The sequence below is a fragment of the Musca domestica genome, unplaced genomic scaffold, assembly GCF_030504385.1.
Source record: "Musca domestica strain aabys unplaced genomic scaffold, Musca_domestica.polishedcontigs.V.1.1 2, whole genome shotgun sequence".
NCBI classification, from domain to species: Eukaryota; Metazoa; Arthropoda; class Insecta; order Diptera; family Muscidae; genus Musca; species Musca domestica.
Genome location: NW_026712249.1, coordinates 7020252 through 7043976, shown reverse-complemented (window position 1 = coordinate 7043976; position 23725 = coordinate 7020252). Strand labels below are relative to the sequence as shown.

The following is a 23725-nucleotide window of genomic DNA, read 5'->3' as shown; positions in this document are numbered from 1 at the left end:
TCTCAAACTACACATTTGTTTATTTTGCACTTTTTGGCACATTTATGGTACAATATTCCATACTTTTATACTTTTCGAACAATTAAAGTACACATTTCCAATATCACCTCCATATCTTAATCACATACCAACAGGATTTTAGATCTATTTCTTCACACAATACCAAATTTAGTACTATTTAGTACATTTCGTACAGTTAAACATTTCCAAAACCACATCGATATCTCAATTCCAGATACCAACAGAGACATCAATATCGAATTTGAGAATTCCAGCCCTATCCTTTCACCCAAATATAGTACCTTTTGACCTGACCGTAATTAAAAATCTCGGATTTCAAGCACTATATGTTCACTCAGTACCAAACGTAGCACTATTTAGTACTTATCGTCCAAATGTAAGACGCATTTCCAATAGTACCTCCATATCTTTACAAGAGGTACCAACATCTATATAAAATTTCAGAATTTCAGCTCTATTCCATCAATCAAATACCAAATTAAGTATCAATTACCAATTTAGTACTATTTTGTACTTTTTGTACAATTAAAGTACACATTTTAAAACCACGTCCACACTCATCTCCAGACACCAACAGACACTTTAACATCAATTTTCAGGATTTTAACTCTGTACAGTTTTGTAGATAGGCTGAACGTACACCAGAAAACAGCCACGGTTGTCTTCTTCCTAGAATACTTAAATGATTTTGTTACATGTGTAGTCTGTTTGGGTCAGTCATAAATATTGTATTGATGATAAGGAAATGTCTCGCCCAACTAGTTGTCTTAAGGATAAAAGGTTTTATTACCCGCCATGCTGTGTGTACGTGGGGTGCATTTATTACCCCTAGCATTTATGACTGCATTGTGGGAATTTACTTTAAGGTAGAGTGTCTAGGTACAGCATGCATCCTAATGGCTGTTGAAGTATTTGTTATGTACTCTAATAAATAAGTGTATTGGTATTTGTAGTTTTAGTGATAGTTTAAAGATATGATAAAAAATAAAGTTAGTTCCCTTAGAACATTCAACGAAACGACATCGAGCGGTTTTATTTAATTTTCTCCCCCTAACAAATTGGTGACCCCTAGATTTAAACACGCGCCGGAAATAGTAAAAAAAAGTGCAGTGCAGTAGTGAAGTTAAAAATTATCGAAAAAAAAGTGCAGTGCAGTAGTCGAAAAAAAAAAAAATAATAATAATAAAAAAAAAATAATAAAAAAAATAATAATAAACAAAAAAAATAATAATAAACACAAAAAAAAGTAGCAGATTAAAGTCGGTAAGTCCAATTTTTGTTTGTTAATTGTCTTATTATTGTTAGGAAGCGATCCAAGAAAGCTTAGTTCACTCGCTGAAAAAATGGAGAGTTTAAAGACAATAGACAGACAACAAGTTTTAGGCCGTGACTTGACACTATTGTATAATGAGTTGCAGGTTTTGTTAAAAAAAACTATATGGGGAGAAAGTGTAGGACAGCGAGTGGACGAAATTTGTAAATCTTTCTTGGAATTTAGTGCCGAGTTTGAGGCAAATGACAAGGGACTCCAATCACCATCCCATGTATTGAGTAAGAACGATTACTTTACAAGTTCGTTCGTTACTCAAGTAAAGGATGTGATTGAAAAATTTGCGATACAATATCGGGAAATTAGTGGGAAGTTAGAAGAATTTAGGAATTTAAGAGGTTCCACATTAACGTTGAACCAATTTCCTGGCGCAAGTGCTCTTCCTGCTAATTTTGATACGAAGCGTTTATCTCTAATGCCGTCAAATTCGAGTAAGGGCATGGAGAATAAAGAAAACGATGCAGAAAAAAAAGCATCGCCGGAAAAAGAAATAAATTCTAATTCCCGTCTGGTGTCACATTTTCAGTACACCTTAGGTGATTTAGATGGTATTTTGAATGAGGCCTTGGAAAATGAGATTCCACGAGAAGAAATTCGTGAAAATTTTAACAAGGCCGAAGCGGTTTATTTTAAATATTTTAATGAGTTTGGTGACGACGAGTTAACCGAACTCTTTTTTAATTTAAAAGACAGGTTCATGGCAATTCCTAGGAAAGAGAAAAAAACCAATGTCTCTTCCATTTAAGCTTCCAACGATTGAAATTCCGGTATTTAATGGAAAAATGGAAGAATGGGAATCGTTCAGGGAATTATTCGAGCAGCTTGTACTCGATCAGCCAATAACGAAAACACAAAAAATGTGTATGTTAAAGGCGAAAGTAAGTGGCGAGGCACGTAGAAAAATATCTAAATTGCCCGCTACAGAAGAATATTTTGAAACGGCATGGAATATATTGAAGGATCATTACTCTAACAAAAGAGCTGCTACTTCGATATATTTCAGATCCATCATAGATGCTCCTTACGTGGCATACAATTCACACAGTGTGAAAAAATTTGTAGACATGGTAGGGGAAAGTTTACAGGCGTTAGAAGCAACACGACTTGATGCAGAAGAAATGTATCAAGGATTCGTGTGCTATTTACTGCAGAGAAAACTGGATGAACAATTAAGGATCCAGTTTGAGCAGTCTGTAGGAGCACAGAAACAGCTTCCAAAAGTTGACGATCTAATGAAGTTTCTGAAACAAATGCAGTACTCATTAGAAGCGAGTCAACAATTCACTGGGTATTACGGTAAGCAAAAATCCGTAGACTCAACATATATAGGGGGGGATATGTCAAAAACGCTTTCACAAAATGTGAAAGAGGGGCGTTTTGACAGAAAGACGAAAGGGCAATACGGACCAAAGGAAAAATGTCCTCTTGGGTGCCCAGTGGCGCATGTGCTAAACAAATGTTCCAAATTTCGCGTCCTTCCCGTGGATAAAAAGTGGAACATTGTTGTAGAAAACAACATTTGTTCTCGATGCCTAGCTAGTGGGCATTACAAAAAAATATGCACTAGTTCTATAAATTGTAGAAGTTGTCAAGGCGAACACAACTCCTTGTTACATAAGGAGAAAGTTTGCTCTAAAAGTGCGGTCGTTAACAATAGGCATAAGGAGAATACATGCGTATTGTTAGCAACGGCTACTGTCTTGATAAAGGACAAAGAAAATAAATGGAGAACTTGTAGATCATTATTAGACAGTGGCTCTCAAGTCTGTCTGATGACGGAAACGTTAAAAGACAAATTAGGATTAACTGGAACTAGATCTCAAATTGAAATTGAAGGTTTATCCAGGAATAAATGCCTATGCCAAGAAAAGGTAGATATACAAATGAAGTCAAGAACTTCAAAATATAATATCAATATGGAAGTGTTGGTAATACCAACCATATTGTCAAACGTGCCAGAAACTAAAGTTGTGGAAGAGAACTTTCCGCAGGGAATGACTCTAGCAGACCCCAATTACAACATACCAAATGGAATAGATATGTTGTTGGGGGCAGAAATATTTTATGACGTACTGGTGGATGGTAAGATTAAATCTGGGACTAGTATCCTAAAAAATACAAAATTAGGATGGCTAGTTAGTGGTCCGGCGGTTATCGACACATCTACCAAGGATATTAAGGTCGTAGCAACAATTCAGACGTCATGCGACGAGGAATTGCGAAAGTTTTGGGAGATTGAGGAGATCCCCAAAATGGTAAAACTTACATCAGAAGAAAAAAGATGTGAGGAATTGTTTGATAATGGCGTCAAAAGAACTCCAGATGGCAAATTTGAAGTTCGACTGCCATTCAAGCAAGGCACAGACATGTTAGGCGATTCAAAAATAGTGGCAAGGAGAAGGTTCATGGCATTGGAGAGGAAGCTGAATAAAAATAGTGAGCTTAAGATGCAATACCATGAATTCCTTAGACAGTATTTAGAGTTGGGACACATGAGCCTGGTGAGGAATCTACGTGATGTAGAAGGTGGTTATTATTTACCTCATCATTGCGTCCTCAGACCAGAGAGCTCAACAACAAAATTGAGGGTAGTGTTTGACGCATCGTGTAAGTCGTCAAAAGGGTCTTCGTTAAATGGCGTGCTCCATACTGGGCCAAGAATACAAGACGAGCTGTTTAGTATTCTGCTCAGATTTAGGAAGCACAAGTATGTGTTTTCTGCCGATATAGAAAAAATGTATCGGCAAATATGGGTTGCAGATGCAGACAAGAAATTCCAATTAATATACTGGAGGTTTAATGCGAATCATGAAATTAAAACATATTCATTAAATACAGTTACCTACGGAACTGCATCTGCTCCATATTTAGCGGTAAAATGTCTGCAAAGAATAGCAGATATAAAGGAAAGGTCACATCCTTTAGAGTCACTGGTGATAAGAAGTGATTTCTACATGGATGATCTCATGACTGGTGGAGATAGTCTTCATCATGTCATACAAATGAGAAAAAATATCGCAAGAATATTGGATGAGTTTGGCATGCCACTAAGAAAATGGGGTGCAAATAATGATGCAATTTTAGAAGGAGTAGAAAAAAATAATATCGAAGAGATACTCGATATTGAAAATGGAGAACCATCGTTGAAGACACTAGGAGTCAGATGGTCTCCAGAAAGTGATGTATTTTCTCTCAAGTACAAGGCCACAGAGGATACAAGAATTTCGAAACGATCCATATTGGGTGAGATCGCGAAGTTATTTGATCCTTTAGGGCTCGTTGGTCCAGTCATAGTGACTGCGAAGATTTTGCTTCAAGATTTGTGGAAGCAGAAAATAGATTGGGATGATGAAGTTCCACAGATTATATGTACCACCTGGACGAAAATTCGGAACGAGTTACTAGAACTCGAGAAAGTAAAGGTTAAGCGCCACATAATCTGCCAGGATCCAGAAAGAGTAGAACTGGTAGGGTTTTCTGATGCTTCTATGAGAGCATATGGTGCTGTGGTCTATTTGAGATCTATAGACAGAGAAGGGAAAATTTCGGTGCGGTTGGTAGCTTCCAAGTCGAGGGTAGCACCAATAAAAATAGTTACGCTACCAAGATTGGAACTATGTGCTTCAGTATTACTGGTAGACCTAATGACAAAGGTTAAGGAAGCCTTAAGAATGGAAGTTGACGGAGTTTACTATTGCACCGATTCAGCAATAGTTCTAAGCTGGATTAAGCTTGATCCAGGTAGGCTGCAGATATTTGTCTCCAATAGAGTGAATGAAATTCAAACCAAAAGTATGGTAGAAAATTGGAGACATGTATCGTCGGAAAAGAATCCTGCAGACTTATTATCGAGAGGCGTATTTCCAAAAGAAATAATTGGAAATTCACTTTGGTTTGAAGGCCCAGACTTCTTAAGGGAAAGCTCACTCATGGCGAGGGAACCGGAACCTTTAATAGATATACCGGAAATTAAAAAGGCGGCTAAAGTTAACGTGGGGATAAAAAAAACACCTGTGTGGGAAATGGTAAATCACCGAAATAAATTTTCGTTTTTAAGAAATGTGATGGCCTGGGTGTTGAAGTTTATCAACACAACAAGAAAGGGTTCCGCGAAGTCGTATGTGGTATATAGAAAAGAGGCGCTTCAATTAATATTGAAGGATATTCAGAAGGACTGCTTTTCCCACGAAATATCTTGCTTAAATAAAGAAGATAAAATAGCCAAATCTTCAAAGATAAGGACATTGTGTCCATTTGTAGATGAAGCAGGAATATTAAGGGTAGGTGGAAGACTACGAAATAGCAATTTGTCTTTTGAAGCCAAACACCCCATATTGCTGCCATACAAAAATAAGATAGTGGAATTAATGATGGAAGAATTACATCAGGAGAAGCTTCATATCGGACCTCAAGGGTTACTAGCCATATTTAGGCAACAGTTTTGGCCTCTACGTGGTAAGCAGTTGGCTAAAAAAGTGGTGAGCAAATGCTACAGATGTTTTAGGGCAGAGCCTAGGAATTTACATCAATTGATGGGTAATTTGCCTGAGGATCGAGTTATTAGAACCCGACCCTTTTTAAACACAGGGATCGACTTTTTAGGACCACTGACGATACATCACAAAATTAGAGGGAAGCGAACGGACAAAGGATATGTATGTGTGTTCGTGTGCTTTGCTACAAAAGCTGTCCACTTAGAGGTAGTATCCGATTTGACAGCGGCAGCGTTCATTGGGGCATTGAAAAGGTTTGTCGCCAGAAGAGGTTGTCCACTAAAAATTTATTCAGACAACGGAACAAATTTTGTTGGGGCTGCAAACAGTTTGCATGAAGTGTATAAGTTGTTTAAGAGTAGCAACCTTACGAAAGATATTGACAGGTTTTGTACATCAAGGGATATTGAGTGGGTTAATATTCCGGCTAGGTCTCCGCATGTAGGAGGTCTGTGGGAAAGCTGCGTCAAGTCGGTAAAAAGGTATTTACATAGAGTAGCAGTTGGAACCATGACATTTGAAGAAATGTGCACGCTCATGGCACAGATAGAGTCCATTTTGAATTCTCGTCCGTTAATACCATTGTCAGACGACCCAAATGATTTCAATGTTTTGACGCCGGCCCATTTCCTGATAGGAGAAGACCTTTCAACGTTCATTGACGCAGATTCGAATAGAAGCTATCAAGGGATGCGGGGACATTGGAAAGACGTGCAGGCTAGAACAGAGGAGTTTTGGAAGAGGTGGTCCGGTGAATACTTATGCGAGCTCCAAAGAAGGTATAAGTGGGCTGACAAGTGGGAAAATATAAAACCTGGAACCCTGGTTCTATTAAAGGAAGATAACCTTCCACCCCTTTCCTGGAGGCGCGGCAGGGTCATCCGAACTATAATGGGTTCGGATGGATTGTGCCGTATGATAGACGTAAGGACAAGCAATGGAGAAACGAAAAGATCGGTCCACAATGTTTGTCCTTTTCCTATCGACGATAATGATATTGATCATGATAAAGCGGGAGCAGTCAAAACAATTCCCGTAATGAAAAATAATGGTGGCTCGGTCGAATCGGCCACATCAATTAAAGATAAGGGTAGAAAATTCAAAGCAAAAGATCTATTCTTATATATTTTATTTATGCTAACAATATGTAACCCAGTTAAGAGTCAAGTAGAGGTAACTAATTTTGAAGATAGGGCTGGCGTGTTTTTTGAGGAAGTTGTTGCTGTCGGCCTGACTAAATCATCTTGGAATATTGTGGCGCACGTGAAAATGACTGAGTATACGTCTGGGATAAAGGCGTTAGACGAAGCAGTAAAAAAATTCAACGAGGATGTGATGAGAATACCCGAAATGAAGCAGTTAAAGTGCATTCAGCGGTTGCAAGAAGCCCATGACCGCATGAGGAATCAACATGACGTTATAATGTCGTCAGCTCCAGTTCAAAGAATTAGAAGGTCGGCGGTGCCGTTTGTTGGTAGCATATTTCGCTCGCTATTTGGCTTGATGGACGAAGAGCATGCTGATGATCTGGTCAAGAGAATTACAATGGTCGAAGATAACCAAAAATCCTTGGTAGAGTTGTTAGACAATCAGACATCTCTCCAGGACATTACGACCAGAATAATAAAGGAGCAGAATCAGGCCGTGTTTACAAACATTGCAAATTTAGATGAATCTCTTGGAGAGCTGAGTAAAAAAATCGACGAGATCAACAGGAGAGAGAGCGTGGCTATGAAGGCGACGGAAGCGTTGTCTGCTATCCAAGATGTGGAGATCGTACAAAGAGATCTTATTGAGGCAATGGTTAATGTTCGGGGTAGCTTTCTTCATGAAATTCTTCCCGTGAAAGTCTTCAAGCAGCAGATCCAGGTCATAAAATCATCTATTGGAAGAAGATTACACCTGCCAACCGAGTCTCCGATCGAGCTAGCAAAAATTGCTGATGTGTCGACCAGAACAACTGAAGAATATATGTTGTTCAATATCCGCCTTCCTCTGATAAACACTGATCAATTTACCGCTTATGCAATACAGTCCTATCCAGTCGTACAGGACGGGTTGTCTGTTCAGTTAAAGGCTCACAGCAATTACCTATTGATAGATGAAAAGAAAACAACATTTTACGCCCTCACAGAAGACGACTTTGCCAGATGTCAAAAAATGGACAGAATGATCATATGCCAGCAATTGCATCCCATCTATAATACAAGAGAAGCCACTGAATGTGAAGTTAGGTTGTTTTTAAAACCGAACCAAATGCCTGAGAGTTGTGACTTCGCCATTACAAAGTTTCACAACTTCTGGAAGCAACTTCGAACACCCAATATGTGGGTATTCTCAGTTACGAGCGGTACCGTCACAGAAGTCAAATGTGGTGGTAAGCGACAAAATACTAGAATTCGAAATCAAGGATTACTAAGAATGCAGCCGGGTTGTACGTTAGAGACTGAAGAGATGAAGTTGTGGGCGCACGAGAATTACCGCAGTGAAGTCAACTACGTTTTTCCGCAATTCAACATTTCCGCATCCCTGCCATCTCTCACCCATCTATCTTTGAAGAATAAAATCGAAGTCTACAAATTACCTGACATTCCGCAAGTTAAACGGTTTCTGGGTTTTCCTGTTCATCTCGATACGCATCACCTAATGCACTACAGTCTCAACTTTACAACGTGCCTTTTCATCGCGGGTATCATCATTGCGCTGTACTTGGTTATCCGAAGGTTGTATCATCTATCCAGCCGTTACCTGCCGGTGTCTATCGCCCTTCCTCAAATTAGATAGGGTAGTTGTATATAAAAGTTTGATGAATGTAATTAGAAGATAGTTATGTTTATATCTGTATATTATTCTGAATAACTAAAAGAAATATATATCGGGAACTAAAGTGTAACAGATACTATTAACATATATTAGTCAAATAATCAATCTTCCAAAAATGATAATGTATAGTAACGGTTGTAAGATAAGGAATAAAGAAGATCGCTAAAATTAAAATAAATGTTAGAACTTAAGAATTTGATAAAGTCATTTTCATATTAAAACTTTCATTGTCATGGGTATATTTTTTAATATGATGTAGTTGATCTCCATGTTATGTTGCTTTGAATTGTGTAAAATTAATATATTGACAACTAAAATAATTGGTCAAGTACTGCATTGCATATTTACAAGATACAATCTCTTATTTATAAGTTGTTGGAAAATTACAATCTTCCAAGGCCGGGAGCATGTACAGTTTTGTAGATAGGCTGAACGTACACCAGAAAACAGCCACGGTTGTCTTCTTCCTAGAATACTTAAATGATTTTGTTACATGTGTAGTCTGTTTGGGTCAGTCATAAATATTGTATTGATGATAAGGAAATGTCTCGCCCAACTAGTTGTCTTAAGGATAAAAGGTTTTATTACCCGCCATGCTGTGTGTACGTGGGGTGCATTTATTACCCCTAGCATTTATGACTGCATTGTGGGAATTTACTTTAAGGTAGAGTGTCTAGGTACAGCATGCATCCTAATGGCTGTTGAAGTATTTGTTATGTACTCTAATAAATAAGTGTATTGGTATTTGTAGTTTTAGTGATAGTTTAAAGATATGATAAAAAATAAAGTTAGTTCCCTTAGAACATTCAACGAAACGACATCGAGCGGTTTTATTTAATTTTCTCCCCCTAACAAACTCTATGCCAGGATTTTAACTCTATCTAGTACAAATAGAGGACGCATTTCCAAACCACTGCTAAATCTCAAACTGCTGAATCTTGTTGGAATGTCCAAGGTCTACGGTCAAAATTTTTGCGTGCCCAAGACTTTCGATTAATACGAGCGGAGAGCAACCATCGGCTGTTATGGCGGCCCACACCATCACCATGGCCGGCGCTTGAGTTCTGGTGGCCAACCGAAGGTGCACATTTTCAGCTGACCTCTTTGGCAAGAAATCACGATCATTTTGTTTCTTTACAAACTGCCGGCGAACGAATGTTTTCTCATCGGAGAAAACCAAATCCGGCAGTTCAACACTTTCGTCCAAGCGAAGCAACACTTTAGCTCTTTTGAGTCTATTTTCTTTCTGTTGCGGTGTAAGTTCTTGAACTTTTTGGAATTTCAGTGGCTTTACCCCGGGCTCATTTTTCAATATTTGTCGAATGGAATATAACGATAAGTTGAGCCATTTTTCGGCCACTGCGACACGAGTTTCGATCAAGTCGCTTCTTCAGGTGTTTTTCCAGCCTTTTCGAACCATTTCTGCTGATTTTGCTGATTCTTCCGCCCACTTCTTCGACATAGGGCTAAGCTACCATTATCACGGTAACGAGCGATGGTACGAGACACAAAAGATTTATTCACATTTAAATGTTGGAGTCCTTTAACGATAGCCACTTGTGGTTTTCCAGCCAAATATAAAGAAATCACAATATCACGCTTGAATTCCATCGCGTGTAACTTTTTTTCTAGAAAATTCTAACCAAAATGCTTTTGTACGCTTGTAAACAATGTAATGAGCTGTCACTGGAATAATTTTAACAGCTGTCGGACGAGTGGCTTAGAAATGACCGCAGCCTAAATTTGGTTGCAGTTCTTTCATCTCACCCTGCACTCACATGTGTAAATGGTTATTGGCCAAGGTTACAAATCTGCCAACTTATAACTGCTAAAATGCTTAAAAAAATACTCTCTTTAAAGCATCGACTATTAAATCGACACTTTAGAGAGAGTATTTTTTTCGTGAAACAACTGTTGGCTTAACACATGATAAGGCCTAATGTTTTTCGGACAGATGTAGCCATTCTTTGTTTCTAAATTTCGTTTAACTTAATTCTGATGAAATGGGATTAATTAATATTTTCAGGACAAAAATTGAAAAAACAAAAATTTAGTTTACCTTAAACACTGTAAAGTTTACTTGAGATAAAATTCCTGATGTTATGTGGTGCTTTTTTATACCCTCCGCCTTATTTGTGTCTCTTCAAACAATCATCCCCCACACACACACAACATGTCTGCTGTCCACAATTATTTTTGTACTCCATTGCATGAACGTCAATCAGAGATATAAATTTAGTGCTCACATACATACGAATGAATATGTACATATGTATGTATGTTGTCCATAATAATTCATTGTTATCTCTTTCCATTTTTATCGTTTCATGTCTGTTTCCGGTTCAAAATGGAATCATACAACCACCTTCGCCCACACATGATGTCCGACTGGTTATCGGGATTATGGCTGGGATTGATGCCTGCTGTTACTGCTGCTGCTGCTGCTAATGTTTTGGATATTTGATTGATGATATCGCACAAATATACACATATAACCATTGACCCTGCTCCACATATGTCATGTGAGGGATATCAATATGTTTGTGCGTGTATGTGTGTGTACAGGAAAGGAAAAAGACGTGTCACACGGATGGTCGTAGTCGTTGTCTTGGCCTTTGCCATTTGTTGGCTACCAATACATGTAAGTAGTGTTCTTTTTTTTTTACTTGTTTTTTGGTTTCTCTGGCTCTCCGTATTATTGGTCATCATAATTTCCATATGAATTATGGTATTTGCATTTTGTGTTTTATTCTCTCTTTTCTGTGGAAAGAGAACGGAGGCAATAACATCAAATTGTATTACCAGCACCAACATTTTAAGAAAATGACCATCCATAGTTTTTTTTATTCGAATGGATGGAAAAGTGTTGAATATTTTGTATGGGCGAATACAAAACTGATGAATATGCTATCGGATGTGTGGGTGTATTCATTCATTTTAATATACAAAATTAATATGCCCACATGAAAACACAGACATACATACATACACACACATCTGTTCTGCATGGAAAAATACATGCATGCATATATTTTATATTTATGAAGAATTTGAAATGCACATAAATTTGAATTCATGATCCAGGGAATTTCCCAGGGACAAGGACATCATTTCAAATAAACAATAATCGAATATGAGAATAAAAATAAACATTTTGTGTTAATGAACAACAGATGTAAAGTGGGCACAGTGTTGTTGGATAAAATAAATTTTATTAAATTATATCGAATGTAAGAAAAAACCAAGTAAGGAAAGGTCAAAAGTCGGACCGGGCCGACTATATAATGCCCTGCACGACTATGCATGTTTAGTAGAGCTCCAGTAACAAAAAAGTTTTTTTTTTCGAGTTGTATCTGATGCCCGGTATCAAATAACCTTGTTGTGAAGTGCATATTAGGCATGTGAGGGATTTAAACTCGCAAATCGGATGAAACATATATATGGGAGCTATAGATATATCTGAAACGATTTTCACCAAAATTTGAAGTACTTGCTTCTAGGATGAATTCAGTCGGAATTGCCAAGGTTCAGTCCATTTGGGCTGATATTAGCGTTTTGGTGCACAATAAACCTGATATCGGCTAAAGATATATATGGGAGCTATATCCAAATCCGATTCGATCTCAATAAAATTTGACGGAGGTATTTTTGGACTGTATCTGATATCTGGTACAAAAGATCATAGTTGAGGATTGCATATTACGCATGTGAGGGACTTTAGACCCGAAATCGGATGAAACATATGTATGAATCTAAACCGATTTTCACCAAATTTGATATGATTGCTTCTAGACTGAATTTGGTCGGATTAGCCAAAATTTGGGGCATTTCGACTGATATTGGCCATTTGGTGCACAATTAACCCGAAGTCGTTAGAAAATATTTATGGGAGCTATAACTAAATTTGAAACGATTCTCACCAATTCCAATAGGGTTTATCCTTGGGTAAAACAAATATTGTTTGGAAAATTTCATCTCAATTGGATAATAATTGTGACCTACATTTTGTTCACAAAAATATATGGACAAACGGACGGACGGACGGACTGATATGCATAAATCGACTCAGAAAGTGATTTTATGAAGATCCTCAAAAGTAACTAGCTTCCTTCTCCATGTTACAAACAAATGCACAAAGACATAACACCCTACAACTATGTGGTATAGGGTATAAACATCTGTTGAATTTACGAAGAATTGGAGCTTGATCATGTTTTTGGTATTAACCCTTAAAAACCTTAAAAAGGAGGCTACAACGGACATAATGTCCATGGGCTGTATGACCGTTTGCTGTGGGGAAACAAGGCTTAAATTGAGTTTAGGGGCTATGCTCGGATTGACCTGAAATTTTTATCACAAACAGCCAATTAATTTTTTTCGTAGAGAAACACTTGGTTAACTGCTTTCGGCACGAAAGTTCGTATACAAAACCCAGGTCTTCAAAATATGTACAAAATGGGTATTATTTGAATGCTTATACCTATCCAACAAGTGATCACGTGATGGCTTGGTTGATGAATAGTTGTTCGAACCGGTTCCGGAGAATTACGAGAAGATTGCTGTCGAAAATGGATACACTATTGCCTTTAAAAAATGATACCAAATGTGTTGATATCTCTTGTAGTTCTGAAGAGAAAAAAGCTTTCAAATTATACCCATTTTGTACCAATCCGTTTTGTAGAACAGAATAAAACCCTGGTTTTGAGTAACAACTTTGAAGTCGATCCGGTTACAGGAAAAATTTTCAAGAAGTCTTTTAGTCTATATATAAAGGGTCCACTAATTAAGTTTTATTATTATTTTTTAAATCGAATGTAACTTCGGTTATGTGGCACATAGCATAGTTGAAACAAAATTTTGTCAATATCCCTCGAAGAAGAATGGACCAATTATGCCTCTGAACCAAAATACGCACCAAACAGAAGTGACTCGTTTTGCGTGCCACGGCTTTTCAATGTATGCGTGCAATGAGAGTTGAGCCGATCTAGTTCGATCGTACGAACCAATTCCTTATCTAGTTCCATGGACTCCGGCCGCGAGTATGAAAACTCTGCGTATGAGTGATATGAAATATTTAAATGATATTTATGAAATCACTCATACGTTTAGGAGCTGGTGTACTGAACTGCTACCCAAATATGACAATTTTGCTAGTTTACCCCACACCACTTTGCTAATTTAGTAGATCTCCACATAACAATTAAAAGTTTTTATGGGAGAATTCAATTATACACGCTATGATTATAATTATAATTTAAAGTTCAAAGGACTAAATATGCCGAAGCATTCGTATCTTTTAAATTCGGACATGTGTTGCCCATTTGGTGCACAAATAATTTAGAATCGGATAATAATATATAAGAAAGCTATATCCAAATCTGAACCGATCTCGATATAATTTGGCAAAGATATTTCTGAGCTGTATTTGATATATTTCCTTGAATATCGTTGTTACGGAGTGCATATTACGGTTGTGGGTAACAAACATAACAAATCGGATGAACAATATATATGGAAGCTATATTTATATCTGAACCGATCTTCACCAAATTTGACACACTAGCTTCTAGACTCAATTCGGTCGTAAGTTTCAAATCCCATCCCATTTAGACAAATATTAGACGTTTGGTGCACAATAAAAGGTAAATCGGACGAAGTTATATATAAGAACTATATCCAAATCTGAACCGATCTCGATAAAATTTGGCAAAGATATTTCTGAGCTGTATTTGATATATTTCCCCAAATATTGTTGTTGCAGAGTGCATATTACGGCTACGAAGGACAAAAATAACAAATCGGATGAACACTGTATATGGGGGCTATAGCTATATCTGAACCGATTTCGATCAAATTTGGCAGACTTATTTTCAGGCCTAATTTGGTTGTATGTGCAAAATTCCATACTATTCGGGCTGATATTACACGTTTGGTACACAATAAAAGGGAAATCGGACGAAGATATATATGGGAGCTATATCTAAATTTTGACCGATTATTTCCAATTTCAATAGGGTTCGTCCGTGGGCCAAGCAAATGATCTGTGCAAATTTTCATCTGGATCGGGCAATAAATGCTACCTGTACTTTGTTTACAAAAATACATGGACAGAAGGACGGACGGACATGCATAAATCGACTCAGAATGTGATTCTATGCAGATCATCAAAAGGAACTATGGGTCTATCTCGTTTCCTTTTGCCTGTTACAAACAAATGCACAAAGGCATAATACCCTGACCACTTTGTGGTGTAGGGTATAAAAAGCAGAATGGTGAATGAACGACTGAAGCTGGTATCGTGAAATTTAGCATGTCGGCCAATGTTGGTGTGTAGTTTTGGTTTTTGGAAATTCGAACTATAAGTGTACTAAAAAGTACTAATTATGGTAACGTTAATGTTACGCGATTGGGAGACAGTTGAGATGCGCATTTTTGTTAGGCCGCTTTTGTCTATGATAAGAAAATATGTACAAAAACATTTTGGGAATCCGCATTAAAGGCGTATAAAAAGTACCAAAGGTTACTTAATTGTACCATTGTATCGGGGGAATGGATAGAGCTAGAAACCCCTGCAACGATTTTTGGAAATGCAAACTCTAAGTTTTCGAAGATTACTAAAATCTCCCAATTTGGTAGCGTGAGTTTTTTTTACGGATAGAGCTAAAACATTGTCATTTTATATCAGAATCGAAGTTGGGAAATATGCTTGGAAACAGAAGGTGGGACAACATTTGGTACAAATGGGTACTAAATGCGGCATCGAGTGTAGGAAATTAGCTTGGGTTTTGTTATTGGGTTAACTGTGAGTGCAAAGTGTTTATATAAGGAGTTCGATTTGGAATTTAGTCGCATATGTAGTACGAAATGCACTAAATGGTACAAATTTTGGTCTAGTTCGATGAGTTGGAATTATGAATTTCAATATTAGGAAAACTGTAAATGTGTAATATATGTGGAGTTGGAAAAATGTAATATATTGTGTAGGAAAAGTACCTAATGGTACCAAAGTTGATAGTGTAGGAAAGGAACAAGAACTGTGCAATTTGGTATTTGAACCACTGTGAGTATGCTGCGTTTAGATAAAATTATGATGAAGACGTACCAAGTCTGAATAGATTATAATGATAATTTCGCGTTTTATGAACTTCATGGATATTCAAAATTTTGACCCTTTGTAGGGAAGGTACAAGAAGGAGTGGACCGATGTATCCCATCTTCACAGCAGATCTTTTGTTAGTAGAAATATTGGGATGTATGAAATATGAAGAGAACCGGATCCTTATTTAGGATTTTATAATCGTTGTGGTTATCCCGAACTTCGACGCTATGTGGGGGAGGTACCAAAAGGAATGGAAACCTAACTTGGGTTGATCTAAATACTGAGATGTGCCAAGTCTGAAGTGAATCGGTATTCAAATTTTCACCCTTTGTGAGCGAGGTACCAGAAGGAGTGGACCTATATATTTCATATTCACACCAGACCTTGGGTTAATAATGTAATTTTAAAAACAATCGAACTCTTACATCACATTTTTTAAGAGCTGTAATTATTCAAAATTTTGACCATTTATGGGGAGGTACTTGATGGAGTGGTCCGATATTGTCCAATTTCGCACCTGACCTAGCACTGATGACAATATTTTGGATGTGCAACGTTGAAGCAAAAATTGGATTATCGTTTCTCTTTCGGTGCAGAAAATATTTTCTGTGGGGGAGGTACCAGAAGGAGTGGACCGATATTACCCATCTCGAAACTCAATCTAAGTTTGATAATAAAATGTCTATGTAACAAGTTTGGTCCACATCGGATGCTCCCTTCGAAAGTTATCGTACGCACCAGCGATAACTCTCGGACAGACATCGCTAGATCCACTCCAAATGTCCTGCAACGGATTTGGTCCAAAGAGACCTAGAGTCTGAAACCGTTATTTCAATGAGGCACGTTTTGGCCGTATCAAATGATATATACAATCTCTATCCATATGGCTGAGGGTATAATGAACTATAAATCTTGTAACTTCTTTAAATCATAGAGTACCGTTGTATGAGGACTATACCTGAACATCGACAAATCTTCACATTTTTTTTAATTACATTATTTTTTACGCGTTATAAAGCTATTTAAACAGTCAGATCAATTCGTTGTGTATAAATATTTTTTTTCACACCTATTAAATAAACGTGGGACCACTGTGCAATAATTTGTTAAATTTCCGAATTCCAGCTAAATAAGGTCACATCATGGCGACACATGGATCATTTGTCGAGCGAAAGAGTTAAATATTTTCTAGGTAAATAAACAGATTGTGTTCTGAAGAAATTTTGTAAGAACATGCCAATTTTTAATAAAAAATATAAGCTTTATAGGACTTCTACCAAAATATATTATTTCCACAAAACATATTTTGCATTTCCATGGCACAATTCGAATTTATTGATCCTTATAAATTCACCGAAAAAGAATTGCAAATAAAAACGATTCTCGATTTCAGCAGAAGAACAACAACAACAAAAACAGGACAAAACTAAATTCGTTTTAAGAGTTATTTTCATTTCCAATAATATTTCATTACCAAACGACATATTTTCTCTGCAGAAAAATAAGAAATAAAATTGAATGGAATAGACCACAATCGGGATCAATAAAATAAGCAAATAAACAAGATAACATAAAAAGTAAAGGGAGGAGAAGAGAAGAAAGGGCCAACACAAATTGACAGGAAATAAATGATATAGAGGAATAAAAAAAACAACTCTTTTTTCTCCTTTGCTCGTCTCATCCTGTTTTTCTTTATTGAAATAATTCGCCTATTTGTGCAATATTAAATTTGAAAATGATAGGCAGGATGCCAGGGCGTCGAACAGGCAGACAGGCGACTAAGGAATCCTGAGACATGTGAAGACTGTGTACAACAAAAAGTAGCTATAGTTGGCAGTGGCGAATGTGTAGTCCCTAACACCATAGCTGTTGCAATGAAAGAAATACTCTTGAAGGCCTTAGGTGTGGATTACAATTACACAATATATGAATCTATGTAGGGTGCGGAAAATATCACATGTTGGGGTGAAATGGTATGGAGACTATAAAGATACTATGAAGGGTCAGCAGTAGTTGGCTTTAAATTTTGTAAGATACTAGCTGGCCCGCGTTGCCAGCCCCTACGTTTAGTCTTTAATGCATATTTTTTAAAGCATTATAGAACACAGATCTGTATTATGTAAGCGTCACAATTTTTATTTTAAGTAAAAAACTCCATAGTAATTTCTAAATAGAAATAAAAATTCATGGCAAAAATTATAATAGATAATCACCTACCTTCTGTTTTAGATATTGTCTGATCTTATTTTTCAGCCTTAGGCTATAATTGAATATTAAAAACCATATGGTATAGAACTTCTATAATAGCCCCATGTGAAAACTCAGCTCAATTGTTGGTATTGTAAGGAGCTTACCAACATTTTCCATTCAAATTAACTGTAATTTGAAATTTGTATTTCCAATGTTAAGAACACCGTTCTGCGTGGTATTTAGTTTTGTCCACGTCATAATTGAGTGCGGAATGATTTCAAAATAGTAAAAGATAATGGCTCTTTTACACCCATTACCGTAAGATAGGAATTAATTTACTATTGTCATTTAAATTGTGCGTTGGAGAACCCATAAAGTCCATATTTTTCATCATAGTATTATTCAATAACGATCAAAAAATTAATATTCGTGATTTTTTGATGTTTCTGTCACAATTTGATGTTTTGGAGTTTATGGCATGTAGACGTATATCCCACATCTACGTTCACATCCAATATTCTTTTGGGAGTTTTCAATTCAATAGTATATCAAATTTTATTTTTTGCCCAAACATTGGTTAGGAAAGTGGATTTGTGGGTACACTATTGTGGGAACTATACTCAAATAAATGCCTATGTGGAAATAAATGCCTATCTGTAAGACGATTCTCTACCCCAGAGTAGCCTAAATACAATTTTTTAGCTATATCAATTGATGAATGTGGTCAAGACCAAGATAGACTCTACTCCGAATAAAGACCTAAAAAATGAAAAAAAAAAATGTCGAAGATCGTGAAAACGTGATCATTTTTTGCGAGGATATTTTCTTCTCAAATTACCAACTTTTGCTAAAATGAGTATGAGTAAAATATGGTAGAATGTAAACTATAATTGAAATAGGGTTGTACCCTTATCCGGGGGTCATATATCATGACCTGCAAAAGCGATTTAAGGTATTTTGAAAGATTAGGAAGAATTTCCTTCTTTTTTCCTTTTTTCCTAAATGTCCAATTCTTTCTATCATATTGCACCCTTTATATTCGGTATTTCACTGATTGCAGTTCCAATGAATTGCATTTTGAGTTCTCATTGGACGGATTATTGTCATATGAAAGAAGTAAGTAATTGTACGTGGACAATTATTTTATTTTCATTGAATTTTTTTTTCGATTTTTTCCCGATTTGAGAATTTTTGCAATGTATCACTTTTTTCATGATTTTTTAGCGATTTTGACTTAACTTTGGTGTGACCGCGTTAAATTATTTCGATAACATCTATTTCGTTTCGCTACCACATAATTCGGTACTACACTTCAATGTAACCCGGCTTCAATTTCAGTTCTCAAGAAATCGAGTCAATTAAATAAATTGGTATTAATATTCGAATTCAAAAATAAAATATAAAAAACACTACAAATATACATTAGAAAAATGTAAGTCAAAATGAAAAAAAATCATGCAAAATAAAACATTACTATTGTACATTTCAAAAGTCAAAATGAAAATGTTAATATATCACATTTTTACGCGATTTTTTTTTTGGATTTTATTCTTTTCTGCCAAGAGGCAATTCCGAATTTGTCTAAATCGTTAAAATCAGACCGGCGGTCTTTATGTTATAAGAGTAGTAACTAACACAACTTTCTTTTACATATAGAGAGATAGATTTAAAAGTAGGCGCGTTCCTCAGCCCCTAAATAAGTACTTAGGGTTGGATGGAAAGCAAACAGCATCTCGTGTAATAATTCTCAAACCGATATCTTCACTATTTTGGCAAATATAAAGATTTTAGATAAATCGTCATAGTGGGCGTAAAAGGAGTCGTGGTCAATATTTTTTTCTTTAAAAACCTAACTCGGGGTATGACGAACGTTTGTACAAAAAATTATGCAAATCGGTCCAGCCGTTTTCAACTGATTCCGTTACCAACAAACAACAATTGATTTTTATATATATAGATACATGATAACCTTACAAAGACATTTGTTAGCACATTAATCAAGTGCCCATATAAAGGTATATCACGTTATAAGCCTTTTTGATTTAATCGAATAAAGTTTTTATTAGTATGGAACCAAAACCAACAAAAAAGTTAAAAAGAAGTACTTTGAATACTCTCTAACATTTGGGACAAATTAGGACATTTTCAAAAAAAAAAAATAAATAAGTAAATAAAATAAAATTCATTAAAAATTCTGTTAAAATCTTTCAGGGAGTAAAGTGCTCACAAAGAACTCCTCGTGTGGATTTTCAGACTATTGCATTGAAAAATGTGGCTAAAATCGTCAAAATACCGAATATCGGGAGTACTGTTATATGGGGACTATAGGATATCGTGGACCTTTATAGGAAGGAAGCAAGGAATAAAGTACTCACAGGGAACTCCTTGTGTGGATTTTCTGATAATCCCATTGAAAAATGTGGCTAAAATCATCAAAATCCCGAATATCGGGTGGTAGCGTTATATGGGGGATATACGATATCGTGGACCTATATAGACAATTCCCTTTCAGAGGCTAAAGTGCTGACAAAGAATTCTTTGTGTAGAATTTCAGACTATTCTGGGGTACCGTTATATGGAGGCTATACGATATCGTAGACCAATATAGACAATTCTCTCTTAGAGAGTAAAGTGGCCATAAAGAACTTCTTGTGTGGATTTTCAGACTATTCCATTGGAAAATGTGGCTAAAATCATCAAAATACCGAATATCGAGGGGTACCGTTATATGGGGGCTATACGATATCGTGAACCGATATAGCCCATCTTCGAACTTGACCTGCCTGCAGACAAAGGAGGGATCTGTACAAAATTTTAGCTTTCTATCTTAATTCGTTTTGACTGTAGCGTGATTAAAACAGGCGGACGGACAGGGTTAACCCGTCTTAGAATTTTACGCTGATCAATAATATATATACTTTGTTGGGTCTAAAATTATTATTTCGATGAGTTACAAACGGAATGACGAACTTAATATACCCCCCATACTATGTATGGTGGAGGGTATAAAAACTTGAATACGAAACGTAAAGAAAGGTACTCTTTTGGTACCGAGAGGGTGATAAGGAATTACAGAAAATATTTTACCATCATTACCAATTCTGGTATAGCGTCCTAGGTGGGAATTAAAATGTCCTCTACTTATCTTCCCTGTTGTTAGTTTTGAGGAAAGTTGGTCTGTAAGTCCGAAATCATAAAGAATATAAGAATATGTCAATCTAGTTTATAATTCAGTACACCAGTTACTAAACGTATGAGTGATTTCACGAATTTCATATCACTCATACGTAGAGTTTTCATAGAAAAGACCGAAGTCCCCGGTGAAGTTGTGCTTATCGATGTAATAATAACAGTTCTTAGGAAAGCACTCATACGTTTAGTAAATGGTGGTTGCTACTGGCTGGTTCATAATTCAGTATGAACTAGATTGATACAACTCTAGTCCACGGAACTAGAACAGGAACCAGTTCTTTCCAACGAACTAGATTAGCACAACTCTAGTTTGGAGTTGTTCCTCAGACACTATTCAAATTTTAGACCTCAGCAAATTTTTGGGTTTTGGAAATAAAAATGGCCTCCCATGACATCATGGGAGGCCTTCTCTTTATAAGAGATTTAGGATCATTTTAGAAAATGTTGAAATGTATGTGAGGTACCATATATAGTAGATCACTCTTCATCTAACACCGATAAAAATTTAGATATGGGCAAAAATGCAAGAAAATCGAAAATTTTTAACAAATTTAATGTGAATCCATTAAAAATTCCGACAAATTATATATTTATATCAGATTTCTAATTAAGAGATATATTTGGATATAGCAAGTTGTAAATAATCTCGGACTTGTGTCGCAAGTTATGACAGCTAAAAGTATTGAAAATTGTGATCCTTTGTGGATGAGATATAGATATCATATCCACATCAGAACTTGCGTTAGTAGAAATAATGAGAAATGTGAAGAGAGCCGGATGCTTATTTCGAATTTTATGATCGTTTTGATTATTCAAAACTTTTACTCTTTGTGGGGAAGGTGCCAAGTCTCAATGAAATTGGATGTTAATTTCGCGTTATGAACTTCATGAATATTCAAAATGTTGACCCTTTGTGGGGATGGCATTATTGCATTCCATCGTCTAAATCTCTAATCTCATGAAAAATTTTTGTGTCGATTGTTCTTTTTTCTTCTTCTTTCTTTTCTAGAATTGTTGGTTGATTTCAACCCCTAAATATTTTTCGATCATCTCACGATTTTTTTAAATATTTCATTTTCAGTGGAGAGGTCATTCTAAACTGGTGAAATTGTCAAAATCGGTAAGGCCGTTCTAGTCAAAAATTTATTCACCTGTATTTGTGATTTCGCTGGAATTAATGAACATTTTTGTGTATGTGGCCTTTAGATCAACTGCAAAATCAGCATTTTTTAGTTTTTGGTCCATTTCAGCACCTAAATATTTTGCGATAATGTCTAAAAACGATAGTTTCTTTTTTTTCTGACCATAACCCCACCTCGCTGCTTAATTTCGTGAGGATTGGTCCATAATTGCGAGCTTTAAAGTGATTACAAATTACCACGGACAGTCAGACGGATGGATATACATCGCTAGTTCTACTCACCTCATCGAGATAGAAAGATACATATGTTTATCCTATGTGCAGAACCAATATTTCGAGGTATTACACAATTTTTGGTCCAATCAAACTTATAATGCCCCCAACACATAGTGTTGTCGGGTATAACAATCTGTGATAAATTGAAAGCCATGAAATCCACGATTTTTGACTCGGAAGTCTATCAAACTTAGTTCTAAAAATATTTTCAAAATCCACTGTTCTTGGGTCAAAATTCATTAAATTCTCCAAAAATCCACGCTTCTTAGGCGAGAAGTCCCCGAAAATATTTTTCTTGGCCAGCTGGTCCTTTCTTCAAAACGTTAATAAAAACACAACAATTTATTTTTCCGAAGTCCTTGAAAAATATTTTTTTAAATCCACGCCCCTTGGCACTTGGAAGTACTTTTAAAAATCCACCAAGAAGTTATTAAAAGTATAAAAAATCCTTGATTTTAAACACCGAGATCATTGAAAAATATTTAAAAAAAATTCTCGACGTATCTTTGACGGTAAATATTTTTTAAATTCATGATAAAAATAATCTCAAGATTCTTCAACCAGAAGTCCATGATATATTCATAAAATATATGGTTAGTGGCCAATAAATTAATAAAAGTAATACTTTAAGAAACCCCACTATTCTTGGTCCTGAAGATCTTTAATTTAATCCTCCTTGACATTTTGTTATAAAATATATATTTAATGCTCTAGAGCTGCTTGTGATAATATCAGCCCAGAAGTTCTTCAAATATATCTGCCACTATTTTCCGATCATCGCCAAAAACGAAACAGTAAGGAAAAGTCAAAAGTAGGGCAGTGCCGACCCTACAACACTAATATATTTAGTAGAGCTCCCGTAAAAAAATAATTTTCTTCAAGTAGTTCATACCACCGATCAACATTTGGCTTGAGAACAGTTATATTTTTCTATAGAGTGCATGATATTACTTGAAGAAGGATTATATTAAAAAAAATTATATCGGAACCGAGTGCGCAAAATGGAAACTTACGTCCCGAAATTCACTCCATTTGGGCTGATATTAGCCATTATTTACACAATAAACCTGAAATCGAATTAAGGATATATGTATATGTGAGGGACTTAAACAAAAATCGGATGAAACATATTTATTTGAGTTAAAGCTATATCTAAAACA

The 23725-nt window shown here is 36.1% G+C and overlaps 1 protein-coding gene across 1 annotated transcript in view; it reads left to right on the top strand.

Annotated features, from left to right (window-relative positions):
• LOC101895720 (allatostatin-A receptor) overlaps nucleotides 1-23725 on the top strand; it is a 111339-nt gene that overhangs the window by 62625 nt on the left and 24989 nt on the right. The window contains exon 5 of the mRNA XM_005181087.4: nucleotides 11233-11308. Within this exon, the coding sequence (XP_005181144.3) occupies nucleotides 11233-11308 (76 nt within the window). The remainder of the gene's footprint in view (nucleotides 1-11232; nucleotides 11309-23725) is intronic.